This window comes from Magnolia sinica, chromosome 12, assembly GCF_029962835.1.
Source record: "Magnolia sinica isolate HGM2019 chromosome 12, MsV1, whole genome shotgun sequence".
NCBI classification, from domain to species: Eukaryota; Viridiplantae; Streptophyta; class Magnoliopsida; order Magnoliales; family Magnoliaceae; genus Magnolia; species Magnolia sinica.
In genome coordinates, this window is record NC_080584.1 from 20,680,892 (window position 1) to 20,699,534 (window position 18,643).

The 18,643-nt window shown below is 41.7% G+C and overlaps 1 protein-coding gene across 1 annotated transcript; it reads right to left on the minus strand.

Annotated features, from left to right (window-relative positions):
* Positions 1-934: 934 nt before the first annotated feature.
* Positions 935-5,227, minus strand: LOC131221080 (polygalacturonase QRT3-like). Its single transcript, XM_058216190.1, has 3 exons — positions 4,912-5,227; positions 4,553-4,777; positions 935-2,032 (listed from the first exon to the last, which is right to left on the minus strand). Exons 1-3 carry the CDS (start codon positions 5,191-5,193, stop codon positions 938-940), a joined length of 1,602 nt encoding a protein of 533 aa, XP_058072173.1. The 5' UTR covers positions 5,194-5,227; the 3' UTR covers positions 935-937.
* Between the last annotated feature and the right edge of the window lie 13,416 nt (positions 5,228-18,643).

An 18,643-nucleotide genomic window follows, 5' to 3' on the forward strand; every position in this document is an offset into this window, starting at 1 on the left:
TGTATGGATGGCGTGGATTTATCACTAACGTCTTTGTAGGACCCACCTACCATCCTAGCGGAAGAATTTAATGTGAAAAGGCTTCCACCGCATTCTTCGGAGAGTCAAAGAATAGGGTGAATATGTGTGCGAGAGAAGGAAACTTGCCTTTTCAAATCCGACAAGGCCTGCCGTGATATGTTTTATATATCTCTATCAATTTTATCATATCATTTTTTTCATAAGCCAAAAAATAAGCATATATATATATATATATATATATATATATATATATATATATATATATAGATATATATATATAGAGAGAGAGAGAGAGAGCTGTGTGGGCCCCACCATTGTGTGTGTGGAACATCAACCTTGTGCATTTGATGGGTCACCTTATAGTCTATGGGCTATCCAAAAAATCAGCCCTATACAAAACTCAGGTGAGCCATACCATCTAAAACCATATGAAGACATTCCTAAAACTTATCAAATTACTTAGTGGGGCCCACCTGAGTTTTGGATGTGGTTGAAACTTGGTCTGACCCCTCATCCAAGTGGGAAACACACAATGGATGGGCTAGATTTATGAACCACATCTCAGTGGGCCCAATAAATGATTATGAATGTTTTAATGGGAGGATAACACCTCTCAACTGTTATATGTGGTGTGGCCCACCCAAGTCATGGATTGACTTGATGTTTAGCCCATGGTCCCCCACGGAATGGTGCATCTGACTGATGAGGTAGATGTTCAACACACATCACAGTGGGCCCACATAGCTCAACCTCATGGGAAGTTCCCATTAGGTCGACCTAATAGTACCATTTCCAAGAGAGAGAGAGAGAGAGTGAGAGAGAGAGAGAGAGAGAGAGAGAGGAGTTCCAAAATTGACAAAAAGATGTTATTAAAAACCATCCTTCAAAAGTGAACAAAAACACCCAACTCCCAACATCACATGTTCAACTTCTCTCCCACCTTAGTATCCTGATCAACCATCACACTCACCACCCCATCCACCTCCTTATCCGTCCCCACAATCACCACATTCCCACTCACAGATGTTACCCCATGTGTCGCCAACCCCGACGTCCCACCCTTACTATAAAACGAGTACTGCAAATGACTTATCCTATTCGGAAACACCAACTCCGAAGTAAAATTAGCCACCCATTGAGTCCCCTTCCCTGCCACAGTCACCTTCCCAACCGTTGATTTCAACTTCATCTCCCTCACATTATTCCTCTCAATCACAACCTGATCAATGCTAGTAAACTGCCCCATCGACTCATCCAAATGCACAATCGGTGTACCCCATCCACTCCCAGCAAACATATTATCAACAATATTCAATCCTGATATCCGTCCTTTAACTGATTTTAAAACGATATTAGCATTTCCTAAGAAAAATCCATTTGTGATATGAACTTGAACTGGGTCTTCAAGTAAAATGCCAGTGTAATCCATGTAGCAATTATCTATCCTTGTCTGCCCCAATCCAGCTAATTTCACATGCACACCTATTCCACCCCAGTAAGTAGCTTTGTTATAGCAATGTACACCAGTGAGTATGTTAGCTTGTCCACGTAAAACTACACCGATTGCTGCAGAGAATATAGCGACGTCTGTTATTGTGTTATCATTGCTAGCGAGGTCGATTGCAGTGCCGGAGAATTCTTTCTCATGTGGGTCACCTCCGGCTGTTAGGCGTTGTCCTAAGAAGGAGCTTGAGATGAAAGTTTCATGGCCTCTTTCGACTAGGATTCCTTCAGTGGTGAAATGTATGAAGAAGCAGTTGTCGATGCGAGTGCGGACTGCGTCGATTACAACGATGCCGCCTCCACGGAAGTTGGAGTCGAAGAGGATGTCACGGACGGTGATGTCTTCGTATTGGAATGAGACGTGGCCGAGTTTCATGTCTGCGAATTCATGTTCTTGGATGACTGATGTCTTGAGTAGCTTGGCTGTTGCTGATTCGTCTTGAGATAGTTCGATGAGGTAGCCTTCTGGTGCGAAGTCGGATGATGCTCGGAGTGTCCCACCATGAATCTGAAAAATAAAAAATAAAAAATGTCATGAGGAGATAAGTGAATGAATGTTAGATATCAATGGCTAGGATGATTTGTGTTTCCATGATGAGTCGGGAGCTGCCAAGAGGACACGCAAGAGCCTATGTAACTCGCAAACGCTCATTAGAGTGGCCCCACCACGTACATGAAAAAGGATATTCAACGAAAAAGGATTGGCTAGCCAATGGCTAGTGGTCGGTGCTCTGTGGGGCCCACCATGATGTATGTGTTTCATCCATGCCGTCCACCCATTCTACCATATCATTTTATGGTATGAGCCCAAAAATGAGGTTGATTCAAATCTCAAGTTCATTAATAAGTTCGTAATCTCTACAACACCTTTTTGTAAATTTTTTTTTTTTTTTTTTAAAAAAAAAAAAAAAAAAAACACCTTCAGTACCCGAGCTGTACTCGGCCCACCGTGATGTGATTGTAATATCTACTCCGTCCATCCGTTGTAACATCTCATACTCACTGCAGGTTAATAACTATAAAGCGGAATATGAACTCATTTAGGCCAAACCATAAGAAAATGTAAAATCACGGCTGAAAAAACTAAACTCATGTGATGTAGCACATGAGCTTTGGATATGGATTGTTTTTGGCCAATATCTTGATTGTTTTCAGATTCACCTGATGAACGGATCGGATGGTATATAAACAACATGGTTGCCCCAGGAAGGTTTTTATGGTGAGCGTTCCCATTCGTACTGCTTCCATTAATGTGGCTGACTTAACTTTTCAAATGGTGTGATGTTTTTGTTCAAGATCTAACATAAATTGAAGAAACAGAAGGACGGAGCGGATGTCAGACAAACATTGCGTTGGGCCCACAAATCTCGGGTATTGCAGCACTTCTGATTTCGACCCATAAATTAATTGCGACAGGTTTAAATTCGAAAGTCGAAACTTCCACGTAAACGCACTTCAATGCCTCGGTCGGACCTTCTGTAGAAAAGGTTTGATACTCTGGCAGAGAATGATAGTTTATATTCATGCACTCCCGGATCGTCTCCTCCACATGTATATGACTTAAACAGAAACTGTACATATACTAGGTTCATCTTTTGATAACTAACAGAACTGAAACTAAACTGAAATGCTTTTTCTATGGGACGATCTACAGATAAGTAGTGGACGGTTAAAATGGAAAATAGTCCAAGGGCCAGAATCAAAGAAGTAGTTTGTCATTAAATCAATCTGATTTTGATGTTATAATTCATCTACACTGGGATCCAAATAAATGGACGGTCGGATATGAGTTCTATTTATGCGACGTATACAACTATCTCTGGGTCTCCTGTAGTACCAAACTAACTCTTCGAAAGAAGGGTAGTCTTGGGAGAGCATCTCGAAAGGATGAAAGCCATAATCACGGCATGTAAATGCCTCGGACAGCTACAGAGCCATCACAACTAATGCTGCTGGCGCGTGCTAACATGCACCTGTATGCACATTCACCTACAGCAGTCCGGATAACGTGTCACTCGTGTAGTGAGCGCACGGATAAGGTGAGGCAGTGGTAACAGCTAAGTGAGTAGGCCCATCTTTTGATGGGAGCGGATCATGTATTACCTGGGTAATAACCTATGGGTGTTTCACTTACCGTGGGGCCCACCTTGATGTATGTATTATATATCTATGCCGTCCATCAGTTTTTCCAGATCATTTTCGGGAAGTATAAAAAAAAACGAAGCAGATCCAAATCTCAGTGGACCACACCGCCGCAAACAGTGGTCATTCAACACCCACCATTAAAAAATTTATAGGGCCCACCGTAATGTTTATTTGCCATCTAACCTTTTAATAAGGTCAGAAAGACCTGGAAATATCAGCTTAATCCAAAACTTTTGTAGCCCTTGAAGAAATTTTTAATAGTGAATCACCACTGTTTACTATGGTGTGGTCCACTTGAGATTTGCTTACTTCATTTTTCGTTTCATTCTCTAAAATGAGCCCAAAAAAGTGATGGACGGATTGGATATACAACATATACATCAAAGTAGGCCCCACGATCAGGGAAACACCCACTGCGTGTTACGCGGGTAACACCTAATCCACTCCTTAAAATATTTTTTAAGTGATTGTTTCTCTAACTTTTGTTTAATAATAGCCATGCAGATGATTTGATAGATCTTGAAATAGACAGGGCGAAAGCCTCCCATAACACGTGTATTGTGGCAACGTGTAGTTTGGTACACGTGTGTCACGTGTGTTACATCACGACCGTTAAAGAGCCTAGCTTCACAGATAAGTTCTTAACAATCGAATCATCGAGTTTTAGGACAATGTATTTCTGAGTGTGTTTGAGTTTCACAGTGAGTCAGTTCGAGTTGACTCAGTCGAGTTCCGAGTCAAGTCACCGAGTTTTAAAACTATGGACATTTCTACGAGAGAGAATGAGAAAGGAGAGACGTGCTTATGTATGTGAGAGAAAGACCTTTCCTAGAGATTTCAATGAGTTTGTGTGAAAGATAGAGAGAGAGAGAGCTGAACATACCACCACATTCCCAAAAGCTGGAGGGAAACGAATAGGCTTTCCAATCTTATAATCTCCACCTTGCAAATCAATGACGACACCACCCAAATCAGTGATCCCAGCCATCAGTTGCAACCCCTTTTGCACTGCGAATGCATCAGTTATGCAACTCATGAAAGCATCACTGCTATCTTGAACACCAGTTGGGTCAGCTCCATACCCTATTGGATGGAATATTCTCCCACACTGTATACAAAAACACAAAAATCATTTTATAAAATCAAATCACTAACTTGTGGACAGTTAAATTCTAAAAAACATATCTAAAATTCAAAATAAAATCACCCAAGATCATATCAATTAATGCATGTTTGTCTCACATTCTTGCCACCACAACCATGCTTTGCGTGGCCGGTCTTGGAATGTAGAAACCTCTCGTGGTGCTCTTGCAATGATCGACGCTGTGGGAATGAATCTGAACCGTTGGATCCTTGTAGACCCAGGAGTAGAAGCAAAATGAAAAAGATATTGAGGTGGGCCATTGGAATTTTCCTTGATGGGCTGGTGAGGGAGTGGGAATTGCAAAGGTGGAGTGGCTCAGGTAGAGGTTTTAAATGGAGGGGTGAGTGTGTTTTGGAGTCAAAACGAGTGAGTTTCGCCATGGGACTTGGTCTTTTAAGAGTGAGATTCTCAAGTGTTTTGAATTATTAATATGAGGGTTGGATTGTTGTTTCCTACAGAGTGAAGTACGTGGACATTTTTGTTACGTTCTTTATGAAATCGAGGCCGTTCGTCTATTCTACCCCACCATGGATTAACGGCAAAATTCATATGATGATCGTAGCCTTTGATTTTAAGGATGCCCACTTCGATTGTTGTTTGGATATTTTCTGAACAGTCCATTTGTGATCGTCAGGACTCCTCTGATCAGGGGACAGGATCACCCGATTCATGTCTTTTTTTGGGTGTGTGGCATCTACGTCACGGTCATGTAGATGAACGGTCCCGATCGAGCATACGTGAGCTGTGTATTGGTAGCACTGGGTCCGTTCTCCACAGGACCACGCTACGGTACATCCAAGCAGTCCATCTGTTTTTTTCAGCTCACAGTATTTATTTTATATCCACACAGTCCATCTATTTTTTCAGATCAGTTTGGTACGTGGGCCCAAAATTGAATTAGATAAAAATCTCAGGTGGACCACATCGCAGGAAACGGTGGTGATTAAACACCTACCATTAATAACATCCTAGGCCCAATGTAATTTTTATTTACCATCCAACCTGTTGATAAGTTTAAAAGTATCTGGATGTGGGGAAAACACAAATATCAGCTTTATCCAAAACTTCTATGGCCCACAGGAACTTAAATAAGCTGGAAAAACGGATGGACAGCGAAGATATAAAAAATATCCATCAAGGTGGGCCCCATGGTCACAGATTGACCGAACACGATCAGACCCGACCCGAATGAATCCGCTTCCCTCGCATGGGTGGGTGAAGGGCGTGAACTTTTACTAATGGAGCGCCACGTGGGGGACTGACTTTATTAAAACAGTTGGTCCCTGACGTTAGTTTTGCACAACTGAAAATTGGTGGTGACTAATCCAATCACGTCCCCTTGATTCCAGCCATCCAAATTTTGGGTCCAACAATGGATGAAGCATGCATCTAAAATCAATGTGTGATCAATTCATATAATCATCCACTGATGGCTGAAAAATGGTTGTTTAAAAAATGATAAGTGGTACAAATTTAAAGAGAAATCAGATGGTTGATAAAATCTTCTCACTGCAAATTAGAGGTTGTGATCTATTCACTGTTGATACAGATATTTCTACGGCCTGGATTGCAGTAAGACTATGGCATGTGTCTATTAGAAGGGACACCACCATTTTTTGAACGGTGCAAAACTAACATCGGGTCGTTTCATCCCACGTGGAGCTCATTCACGCGGACGCGGATTGCGTCCTAACCCCGCCCGTCTCCAGCCCCGAATGGGCAGTTTTGTGGGCGGGCCCACTGTTATCCATCGGTTTATCCACGCCGTCCATCCCTCCTTTCGGATTATTTTAAGGTTTTTTTTACAAAAATGAGGCAGATCCAACGCTCAAGTGTACCACACCAAATAATAATCTTGGGTTGCATTAAATGTTAGTTGCATTAAATGCAAGAGTAATCTGTGGTGTGGTCCAATTGAGCGTTGGATCTGCCTAATTTTTGTACGTATGCCTTAATATGATCAGAGAGGAGGGATGGACGGCGTGGATAATAGGCGTTGGATCTGCCTCATTTTCAACAATAGGCGTTGAATCCCCACTGTTTCATGTGGTGTGGTCCACTTGAGCTTTGGATATACTTCAATATTAGTTTTACATTCAAAATTGAACTTAAAAAACGGATGAACGGCGTAGATCAGATACATAGATCACGGTGGGCCCCACATATTTTAATCTGTACGCTGTAGGGAGAGTACTGAGATACTCGGTAGTCGGTATGCAATCCGTGTCCACTTCCAGCCAAACTAACACTGGGGTTATCTGCAATTTCACTACCCGGCCCCACCGTGATGTGCACGTGACATCTACTCTGTCCATCATATGTTCTCCCTTACATTCTCCTCGAGTGCCAAAAATCAATCAGATCTGGAAAGTAAGTGGGCCACACCATGTAAAAGCACGGACGCGGATTGGCTACTGACAGGTTGAGTAGCGAAACTCGCCACTGAAGTGACGTTACCAAGTTCTGTGGGTCCATCATGATGTATGTGTTTATCCACACCGTCCATCCATTTGGAAATATCATTTTAGCGCATGAACCAAAGAATTATGCAGATCCAAAGCTAAATTGGACCACACCAAGGAAAAGAGTAGAGAGATTGACACCCACCGTTGAAATCTTCCTAATGTCTACCGTGATGTTTATTTGAGATCTAACCTGTTCATGACTTAAAACAGACATTAATGAAGGATAAAAACAAATATCAGCTGGATCAAAAACTTTTGTAGCCCTTAGAAGTTTTTAATGGTGGGCGTCACTCTCTCCACTGTTTTCTTTGGTGGGGTCCACTCGGGCTTTGGATCTGACTTATTCTTTGTATCATGCCATAAAATGGTCTCTCCAAATGGATGGACCGTGTGAATACAAAACATACATAATGGTGGGACCCACAGAACTTGGTGACGTGGTCTCGCTGCTCAACCTGTAAGTAGCTAATCCGCGTCAAAGCATGCATAAAGCTCTTGAATCGACACATCTTATGAATGGTTTGCATCTATATATATATATATATATATATATATATATATATATATATATATATATATATATATATATATATAAACACTACATCCCCACACACAATCTGAAAGGTTTTAACGATGGACATTGCCATCCGAGCCGTTACTTGAGATGTGACCCACCTGTTCTTTCTATTAGCCTGAATTTTGTGATGCATGATGGATATGAATAGGTTTATTTTGCGGACGGACTGGATGTGAGGTCTATTAGAGGCAACAAGTTTATGACAGGAAGCCCGGTCTTCTTGCCGGCAGACTAGTAAAGTGAACCAGTAGTCTGATAGTTGGGACTGGTGTGGATGATCTGAACCGTTGAAGAGGTGTATCTCCAAGAACAAGAAATCGGATCATTGTGAGTTGCTACAACTGATCATATCTATTCAATCTTTGAACAAAAGAAGTCATAGAATGATCAACGATTTATATTCAAGTTTTTTAATGGTTAGGATCATCTTTCCAGAGAAAAGAGGACCAAGCATGGTTTGTCCATTGTAGCAGGGCGTACCAACTGAGTTGGATCTTACACCGTTCAGATGGCCTAGGTGGATCTTAACTGCCTCGTACGTGGAGTTATATGATACGCTAGGAGTGTGTGCCCCTTGATACAAGGCATTCATAAATTATACACACGACATTCATTAACACACGTAATTAAATTGGAACGTACTTCGCTGAGTGATGGTGGTCTGATTGGCTTAATGATGTAGAGCGGATCGTCTACGATTTCATGGCCAAGATGGACCAGAAAAGTGCCGATCTGAGAGGAAGTGATCCGGACCGTGAGAACTTTAAACCGGGTGTATTTTGCAGTCCGGAATGAGCTATCCGGCCTGCCATTTATGATTTTGGGGCAGGATGAGTTACTTTAGCCACCCACCAAATCTGCCGGGTTGCGCACACCTACACCAAATTTGTGAGAACCCATTGATCAACAGTCGGATTTCTATTTTATTTTCATTTTTATTATTTATAGTAAGTTTTAGTTTGATTATTTTCATTTTTACTATTTATAGTGAGTTTTAGTTTGATTGTAACTCTTTATATGTTGGGCTTTAGGAGTTGCATCCAACATGAAACTTTGGAGAATAGCATGTGGTTGAACCAAACAGGACAATAGTTTTGGCCAAAACCTATGAGGTCTAGTAAGAATATAAATAGTAAGTTTACTATTTATGGTAAGTCATGATTTTTAAGAGGTCTAGTTGTAATTTAATTCTAAAACTTCTTCCAAAGTTTCATGTCATTATTTAAGAAGATTGTAAGCTCATTTAATCACCAATCAATTTATTATGAATTTTTAGAAATTATTATATTTTCTTATTTTCCTAGTGGATTTGAGGTATCTCTATGATGGGTCCGGATAAGTTCCGTGGATTCAAAATAGTTCTCTTGAAGAAGACGGTGCTCAACCTCAACACGTCCTTCCCTGCGTCACTTAACAAACTTATAAAAACTTGTTTGTTGAAATAGTTCCATTAGATATTTTCGTTTTTAATTAATCATTTGTGGAAAGGGTACATTAGAACAGAGATATTGCGTGAGAAATAAAAATGATCGTGGAGTTGCCACTGGTTAAAATTTCAAATTCTCAGATAAAACAGACACAGTGGAACTACAATGGCTTGGGGTTAAGATGTGTTATTTTAATTTCAATAACTCTACGTGGTTTGTCTATATGTAGATTCAAATCAAGAGCTCCAGTTGTGAGAAAAGGTGTGAGAGTAAACACTTTTTCATAGTTGTATAAATATATGGTCTTTATTTTATGAGATTTAAAGTTATTTGGATTTTAGCTGCACGCTGTTACCTTGTTTTTCTGTTTTTTTCGCGCGCACACTGACATCCCACACACGCCACTGTGGTTTTTCACCATAATAAGTAATTGAACTCATGACCTTCTGTTGAAACTCTTATGAGTCTACCACCAAGGCATGAATAAGGATCAAACTGTTAAATTATTATTTGAAAAAAAAAAAAACAAAGAAAGCAAAAATTAAATTAGATGCACAACAAAAGAATGTAAGAGAGTAAAAATGTGGCAATGGAATTATAACCAAAAAGCAATGCAAAAGAAAACAATAAATCAGCCACTCAAATTATTATAATTTCACCAGTTTGAAAATAGGGGGTATTCTTGCTTTGAAAAACGGTCCAAAATGACTTGCATAAATTTGTGGGCACCACCATCATATTTATGACATCCGTGTCGTCCATCCATTTCACGAACATTTTGAGGCATAAGCCAAAAAATGAGGCAAATCTAACATTCAAGTGGCCCACACCAAAGTAAATGGTGGCCTAAGAAGTTTTTAACCATGAGTGTTCGATTCCATTTTTACTAAGCTGTGGTCCACTTGAACTTGGAATCTACCTCATTTTTTGGCTCACACCCTAAATTTAGTTGGCATGACGAATGGACGGTGGGATAATCCACATACATCACGCTGGGCCCCACATATATTTTGTAGCATCCTCCATTTTAGCATTAGAAAAAGTAAAGAGTCAAATCAACCATTGGGAATGGTGCAATAATTATTGCCAATTTCCAATGCAATTACCTTTACTCTAAAAAATCAAACATGCCCTAGGGGCATTTAGATGTGAGTGGAGAATAAAGAACTTTGACACAGCTTTAAGAAAAAAAAAATGATCATAACTTTTCACTACGCCAAAATTGCAGATTTGCGATGGACCAAATTCGTCGTAAAACCAAAAAAACGACAGATTTCATCCGTCGCTGTTTACTGGGTCCTTTTTTCTGACAGTCATCGAATCTGCGACGGATAAGGTCCGTCGCATATTACCAACTAATAAGATCCGTCGCAAAAAATTAAAAATCCGTCGCTGAAATTCTAAAACTCCCCGAACTAGTCGTCATTAAAAATATTAGCGACGGATAAAGTCTGTCGCTGGACTCAATCCGATATGCTACTTGTTGAGAAATTAGCGACGGATTTGGTCCGTCACTAAATATCCGTAAATTTTAATTAAATATCCCCAGATTTTATTTTATTTTATTTTATTGAATCTTACACCTGATAGTCATTCAAAAAATAAGTTACATGATTGTTTAATAAAAATCTCATTCACAAAATTGGTAACAACTCAATTCAATAGAGGAAATGGCTAAGTGGGGCCATTTGAATGGACTACTACAAGTACACCTTTCTTTTTAGATAATTCAAATCAAACCATAATTAAGAAAAATTATAATAGACAATATGTAACCTGTAGGACAAACAATCTTTAGCCAAAACAAATTCGCAACAACTGAAGAACTCTTCCATGTATTCATGGCCAACTCCTATCATCTCACTGCAATAAAATGTAAAAAAATAAAATTAAAAAAAAAATTCACTAGTTGGGGAATGCAATTTAATTGTCTGTTAAAAGCTAATAAAGTTTCAGCAGTTGCTAGGAAATCACCATGATATAATCCTGCATTGGCTGATGAGTAGTCAATTATCATGTCGATGAATCCAATGGCCTTGGCTGCACGGCTTCTCAATGGACCTGAGAATTTTCATCAATGTGAAAAATGTCACAACAGGGAGATACTCTAGCAAGTACCATGTCTCAGAAAATAAAAGTATGAAGATAACAGTCATACTAGCAGATATTGTATTAACTTGAATCTTGTGGCGCCTTCTTACTTCAAATGCAAGCACTTGCCAGATTAGAAAATGTTATAAATACAACCCCATTTGCTTCAAGAAAATATATATTTTGCATTGAAGGTAGTAGACTGGCCAACTACAAAAATCTCACCTTGGTATCACTCATGCACCCACCATATCTGTATGCATTAATATATAAAAAACAACACAACAATAAGAATCCTTTCTTTAATAGTTCTGGTTTACATGGGCTGCTAAAATCACAGGGTTTGTAAATCAAGTTACCCAGAAATGATCCTTTTGGCAGCAATGTATGTGAGAGAAATTGATGCACCTCCTGCAACATTACATGGACCACATGTTCATATGGTAAGTTGACTACACATACATACAAATATTGTCACGCCCCAAACCTGGAAATCGGATTCACTGGAATCATGATCGCCGAGTCTGGTGCCAGCAGCCTCCGTAATACCCCATTCTCGGCTCCTAACGTCCATACGCCAGATTCCGATCTTGGAATCCTACAAGGAGGATTTTTTTATATACATTTAACTCATAATAAGCATAACCACAAGATTACCCAATTCACAAAGGCAACATCATCATCACATATCCACTAATATAATCATTTGAGTACAATGCTGAAAAGGAAATACATATATCAAAATCAAAGCTCCAAAAGACAACTGCACGCTCCAAGCTCAACGCTGCTGCAACCTAATAACACCTGCACGCATCTATCGTGCATAAGCTTATAGAAAGCTTAAGAGGGTGGTAAAAGTGTGTGCACAAGGTAAGTGCCAAGTATATAATACAATGACATAAATCAGAGAATGGAATAAATAGAAATACTGACAAGATACGATATCAGAGTAAGCAGAATTATACTGGTATGCCCATGAGTCATACGATATCAGAGTACACAATTCAGATCAGTCATATAAATGAAGAGTCAAAGAGAGCCAAATATCAGATACTGAGGGTACAATGTAAGACGTAAATCCTACTAAGTCCGTCTAGGCCATATAAATGCAGAGACATAGTAACCCAAAATGCTAAGTACTGCGGATGCAATGTAATATACGGTGTGAATGTAATGACCATGCTGGAGTGTGAAATCAGGATGATAGTACGTAGTATCGCAGACTACGGGGTCCACCATAAAGGACTTCTTTCCAAACCAGTCTCATACCTAAATTTAGATAGTCAGACTCAATGTGGTAAACTCCTAATCTCAGGTTAGTCGCGCGCCCAACCGAAATCCTGGTGATGCGAAGGTACACGTAACAAATAGTTACGCACCACCAACCCGAGTGGATAGTGAAGGAATGAATGAATGAATATGCAATTCCTACTCAATAAGTCCACATATCAGTACGGTTACTCTCTGGGATCATCACCGGGGTCTATTACACTCCAAACCAGATTACCGCCCATCACGCGCAATAAGGTGAGTGGAAGAGACCTCACTATCCGCCTACTAATATCGGGCCCGGCTCGTCGATAGCCGACCCATTCCTCGAGCTAGTCAGACTCAGCCTAGCATTGCCCCCTCCTCTCGGGCAGGTAAGGCCGCACCCCCTTCCAACCGACCACGACACAGTGGGAGACGCGGCCTAATAGTATACGGCCCTCATGCACTCATGCATCCACTCGGTCTAGACGTTGGAGCAACCTTTGGAACCAAGAGGGTTTAGGAACTTTCACCCGGGCATATCTATAGCACCCCATGTAGAACAAATTTTCGGTGTCCCATCTGGCCATCCACGATATGCCTGTGGAGGCTATGACCCTGATGTCGCTAGGGCGTACAGTAATCATAATGCAAGATGCATGAGTCATACAATCCAGTTATGCATCAATCTTACACATACCGTGCGCTCATGTGAGATAACCTCCACCTATCAAGGAGTCTCATAACAACATGCTCAATGACATATATAAAGATCAACCACGCCTCATAACAAACATGCAGATGATGCGTATGGGTAGATATCATGATGTTATACTGTCACATACTCATAATTGGTATCAATAACCAGCATCGACAATCGACCTCGACAATGTAGACATTTAACCAACATTGCCCCCGAGGAATGATGATCATAAATCCTAACATATAGTGGACTCATGACCTCACGCAAGGGCCAAATATACAACACCATGGGCCTCACTTAAGAGCTTAACACACATCATGATGGGCCCTTCACATGGGCCTAACATACATCACAATGGGCTCCATCGCCTGACCCTCAAATGCATCACAATGAGCCCTATCACATAAACCTCATATACATCATATTAGGCTTAAAACACAAGTCGAATATACATTGCAATGGCCCTCAACTACGAGTCGCATATACAACATATAGGTTTCGACAATCGGGATCAATCGATAATCGGAGTCGGCAAATCGGTTACGTCAATCGACAAATCGGCCACGACAATCGGGATCGATCGATAATCAGAATCGGTAAATCGGTCACGACAATCGGGATTGATCAATAATCAGAGTCGACAAATCAGTCACGTCAATCAATAAATCGGCCACGACAATCGGGATCGATCGATAATCAGAATCGGTAAATCGGTCACGACAATCGGGTTCGACACGAATGGGCTTAACAAGGCCTAAGGGAAGGTCACAATGAGGACATCTAACCGTCATTGCCCATCAATGTGGCCATCTAACCAACATTGCTCCCAAGGAGTGGCCTACATAAGGAATTCGTAAACAATGTAACGGCCACACATACATCACATTGGGCATCATTCATGGGCTACGACTCATGGGCTTTAAATACACAATAGGTGGGCCCTACATATGGGCCTCAAATATATATAACAGGTGGGCCTCAATGGACGGGCCACAAATACATCAAGATGGGCCTTACACAAGGGTCTCATATATCACAATGGACCTCATATCTGGGCCACAAATACATCATAATGGGCCTTACATACATCACATCGAGGCGGGCCCTGCACATATCAAATGGGCCCCAACGGATGGACAGTGTACTTGTTGTTCACACATTAAGGTGGGCCGCATGAGTGGACGGCATAGATGAAACACATACAACATGGTGGGTCCTGCGATTACACAGCAGAAGGGCCCCACCGTTCAACAAGCTAAATGGTGCAGAATTATACAACACATACATAGCGGTGGCCCCACGTCTCTCGTGGCCGGACGAAATAGATATTACACATACATCACGTCGGGTCCACGTCCCATGGACGGTGCAGATAAAACATGTACATCATATTGGGCCCATATGTACATCACATTGGGCCATATTTCATGGGCCCCAAACACATCAAGTGGGCTGCATCACTTGGCCCTTAAATACACAACAGGTGGGCCCTACACCTGGGCCTCAAATACATCACATGGGCGACGCGTCTTGAACCTAATACACGTCACAATGGGTCACACGATAAGGGCCTAATACACACATAATGGGCCTCGTGTACTTCAAGTCAGGCCTCATCATATGGGCCTCATATACGCCAAGTGGGCTGCATTAATGGGCCTAATACTTTCTAAAAATGAATCATATCGAAAGATCATCTAAACCACACCCTAAATAGGGGTGGAGATGATGATTGGAAAATCATCTGGACCATACCATAAATAGCAGTGGTGATAATGTTTTCCGCGGCTTAAAATTTTTAGGGCCCACCATGGAGATTATTTTCTATCCAATCTGATCATAAGGTCATAAGGGTCTGAACTAAGAAGAAAAAATAAATTTCATATAAATCCAACACTTCTGCATTCCTAAAAGGGTTTCAATGGTAGGCGTTCAACCTTCTATTGTTTGCAGCGTGGTCCACCTGATGGAAAGCATGGATATAGAATAAATACATCAATGGTGGTGGTGAGGTCCACGTACGTGGCCTACAAGCCTAAGACGAGCTCGTTAAATGAATGGGCTGTTCAGATATAACACTGGCGTCACGGTGCGGCTAGCATTGTCCCAATGCATGGACGGGGTGAATGTACAAAACATCAAGGTGGGCCACACGTCCAACCTGATGGACGGTGTGAAAGCCACACGAGCAGGGCCCACTGTTCCAATGCACGGACGGTGTGGTTACAACACTAGATCATGGTGGGCCCTACCTGCCAAGTGGATGGATGTTTTGAATATAACAAATACCTCATGGTCAAACCACTACTGACGTCAATACAACAGCTATTAGCTGGTTGTGAGGTACATCAGCCCATCTGCTTCCATCTCCCATTTAGATGGACAGCTGGATATACAAGGCATATCTCAAGGTGGGCCCCACCCCCACACATGCAGCACATGTGGGGTGGGTCCCACATCCAAAAAGGGACGGGCGGCGCGGAGAAAAACACATATATCATGGTGGCGTTCCACACGGCACCGTCCAAATGGACGGGGCAGAAATAAAATAGATATATCAAGGTGGGCCTCATAGATGGACGGCAAGGGTGAAACAGGTGGGTTCAACGAAAGGCCCACCATCAGGTATATATCATATAATATAATATATAATATATATCTATATAATATACAATACAATATATATATATATAATATATGATATATATATATATATATGTACATGTACACACATAATAGTGCAGCCACACACGTAGGGTGGGTCCCACCGTCCAATGCAATGGATGATGCGGATAGAACACATAAATCATGGTGGGTTGCCACCGTCCACCGTCAGTGGACGGTGCAAAAGAAACACATACATCACTGTGGGTCCCACGTGGGGCCCACCATAATGTTTATATTCCATCCAACCCATTCATAAGGTCACTCGTACCTAGATGAAAGGGAAAAACAAATTTCATTTTGATCCAAAACTCATGTGGACCCAACAAGGGTTTCAATGGCAGACGGTTCAATTCACACTGTTTCTTGTGATGTGGGCCATCTGAGCTTTGGATGGGCCTGAGTTTTGGAGGGGGCCCACGTCAAGCAGGGACCCACCTCATGAATGGTTTAGATGTCATACACACATCATCCGTCCGCCAGTGTGCAGGCAGCGCCTGCTGCCTTCTGACAGCGGCAGCACCAGTTGCCGCTGCATTTTTATTTTTATTTTTATTTTTTATTTTTTTGCAATACTTCACATGTAGGGCCCGCATCTGATGAATCCACTCCATCCATTGGTTTCTACTGATCAAGATGGACCGAACGAGTCCAATATTGGACATACTTCAATGTATAGAACCATCAGGGTGGGTTTTCAATGGTGAAAACCATAGTTTTCCAAGGGATGGCCTACCAGAAGGTTGGATTGGCCCCATTTTTCGGCTCAACGCCTAAAATGATCTAAGGAATGGAATGGACGGCTTGGATGGGCTCAATGCATCAAGGTGGGGCCTGTGTGGGCGGTCCACCTAAAAGCTTTTTAAAAAAAGTACATATATCTATTTTTTGATACACTCACCGTCTGCTCACACTTCACAAACCACGTCCAGCGTCTCTGGACACTAGACGTTTGAATATAGTACATTATTTAAGGTGGGCCCCACCTACAGATGTGTTGCCTACGTGGGCCACCACAAGGTTGGATAATGTGGATAAGACATACATCAATGTGGGGTCCATCCGAGTGGGCCACATGACCATACCATCACAAAGAAATAAGGAAAGAGAGAGTGGGAGAAAGAAGCACCCACCTTCAAAACTACTCCTTCCGCACTAGGGCAATCTAGCTCCAAGGAGAAAGAATCAATGGTTGAGATTGGATTTTAGAGGTTGGATGATGGGGTATGAAGCTTCATGGTGGGTGGAAAAATGGAGGAAAGCTTGGACGTGAGTTGCTCTCATGGAGCTTGGGAGAATGAGAGAGAAATGAGGAAGAGAGGAAGAGAGGTGATAGGTGAGAGATGTGAGTGATGGATAGGTGTACTTGATGGGTGGAGAGAGAGTGTGTGTTGACTTTAGAGGTTGCTTGGGGATGGTGTATGTACTTGACATGATGGGATGGAGTACTTGACACTTGATGCGATTGATGGAACATTCTCTTGAGATTGAAACGCGCAGCGTTTCTCTCGAAATGAACACGGGCCCACATCTCCTAGCTCGGGTATCGTCTCGGTGCGTGAGATGCAGCATCGGAACCGCGGCGACGGCGCGGTCGCAGGAGTATGAGTCTTGGGTTGAGTCTACTCGGGTTGACGGCATGTGACGCAGGGTCATGCGCAAATACCGGTTAAGGGTCGAAGGTTGCCGAAATTCAACTGGAAAAATCGCGGAAGTCTACGGAACGGTACGGGTTGGGATACGGGTCTTATAGCTCTCCCCTCCTAATAAAAATTTTATCCTCAAAATTTAAAACACACTACAACCAATATAGAGCTCACCAATGAAGGGGCTACCTATCGCAAAACATATCAACATAATCGATCACTTAAGAGATGGGGATAATGCCCATGAACCTCAGGCTCTTGCTCTCAAGACGCCTCATCAACACTATGGTGACCCTACTAATCTTCAGATCCGGAATCAGAAATGATCGAAAATAGAATACTATGTAGCCTCACAAATTCAATGGTAGGGAGCTATATCGAAAAATCTCTAAGTTATTCAAACTCGGGAATCTAACCATTCTAAGTTCTTAACAATCATAGAGTGTAGGGTACCTATCAGCAGATATGTGATGTTATCTTTAGGTATTCCCAAGTTATGCTCTGATACCAACTTCTGTCTCGCCCCAAACACGAAAATCGAATTCACAGGAATCATGATCGCCGAGTCCGGTGTCGACAGCCTCCGTAGTACCCCATTCTCGGCTCCTAACGTCCATACGCCAGATTCTGATCTTGGGATCCTATAAGGAGGATTTTTTTATACATTTAACTCATAATAAGCATAACCACAAGATACCCAATTCACAAAGGCAACATCATCATCACATATCCACTAATATAATCATTTGAGTACAATGCTGAAAGGGAAATACATATATCGAAATCAAAGCTCCAGAAGACAACTGCATGCTCCAAGCTCAACGCGGCTGCAACCTAATAACACCTGCACGCATCTATCGTGCATAAGCTTATAGAAAGCTTAGAGGGTGGTGAAAGTGTGTGCACACGGTAAGTGCCAAGTATACAATATAATGCCATAAATCAGACAATGGAATAAATAGAAATACTGACAAGATACGATATCAAAGTAAGCAGAATTATACTG

What these genes read in the sequence shown, in the direction of transcription:
- LOC131221080 (XM_058216190.1), bottom strand. Translation starts at nt 5,193, where the DNA reads ATGGCGAAACTCACTCGTTTTGACTCCAAAACACACTCACCCCTCCAT. An exon ending in ATGGTTGTGGTGGCAAGAAT is followed by an intron (nt 4,778 to 4,911) that starts GTGAGACAAACA and finishes TTTTGTATACAG; the next exon opens with TGTGGGAGAATATTCCATCC. An exon ending in CAGCTTTTGGGAATGTGGTG is followed by an intron (nt 2,033 to 4,552) that starts GTATGTTCAGCT and finishes TTTATTTTTCAG; the next exon opens with ATTCATGGTGGGACACTCCG.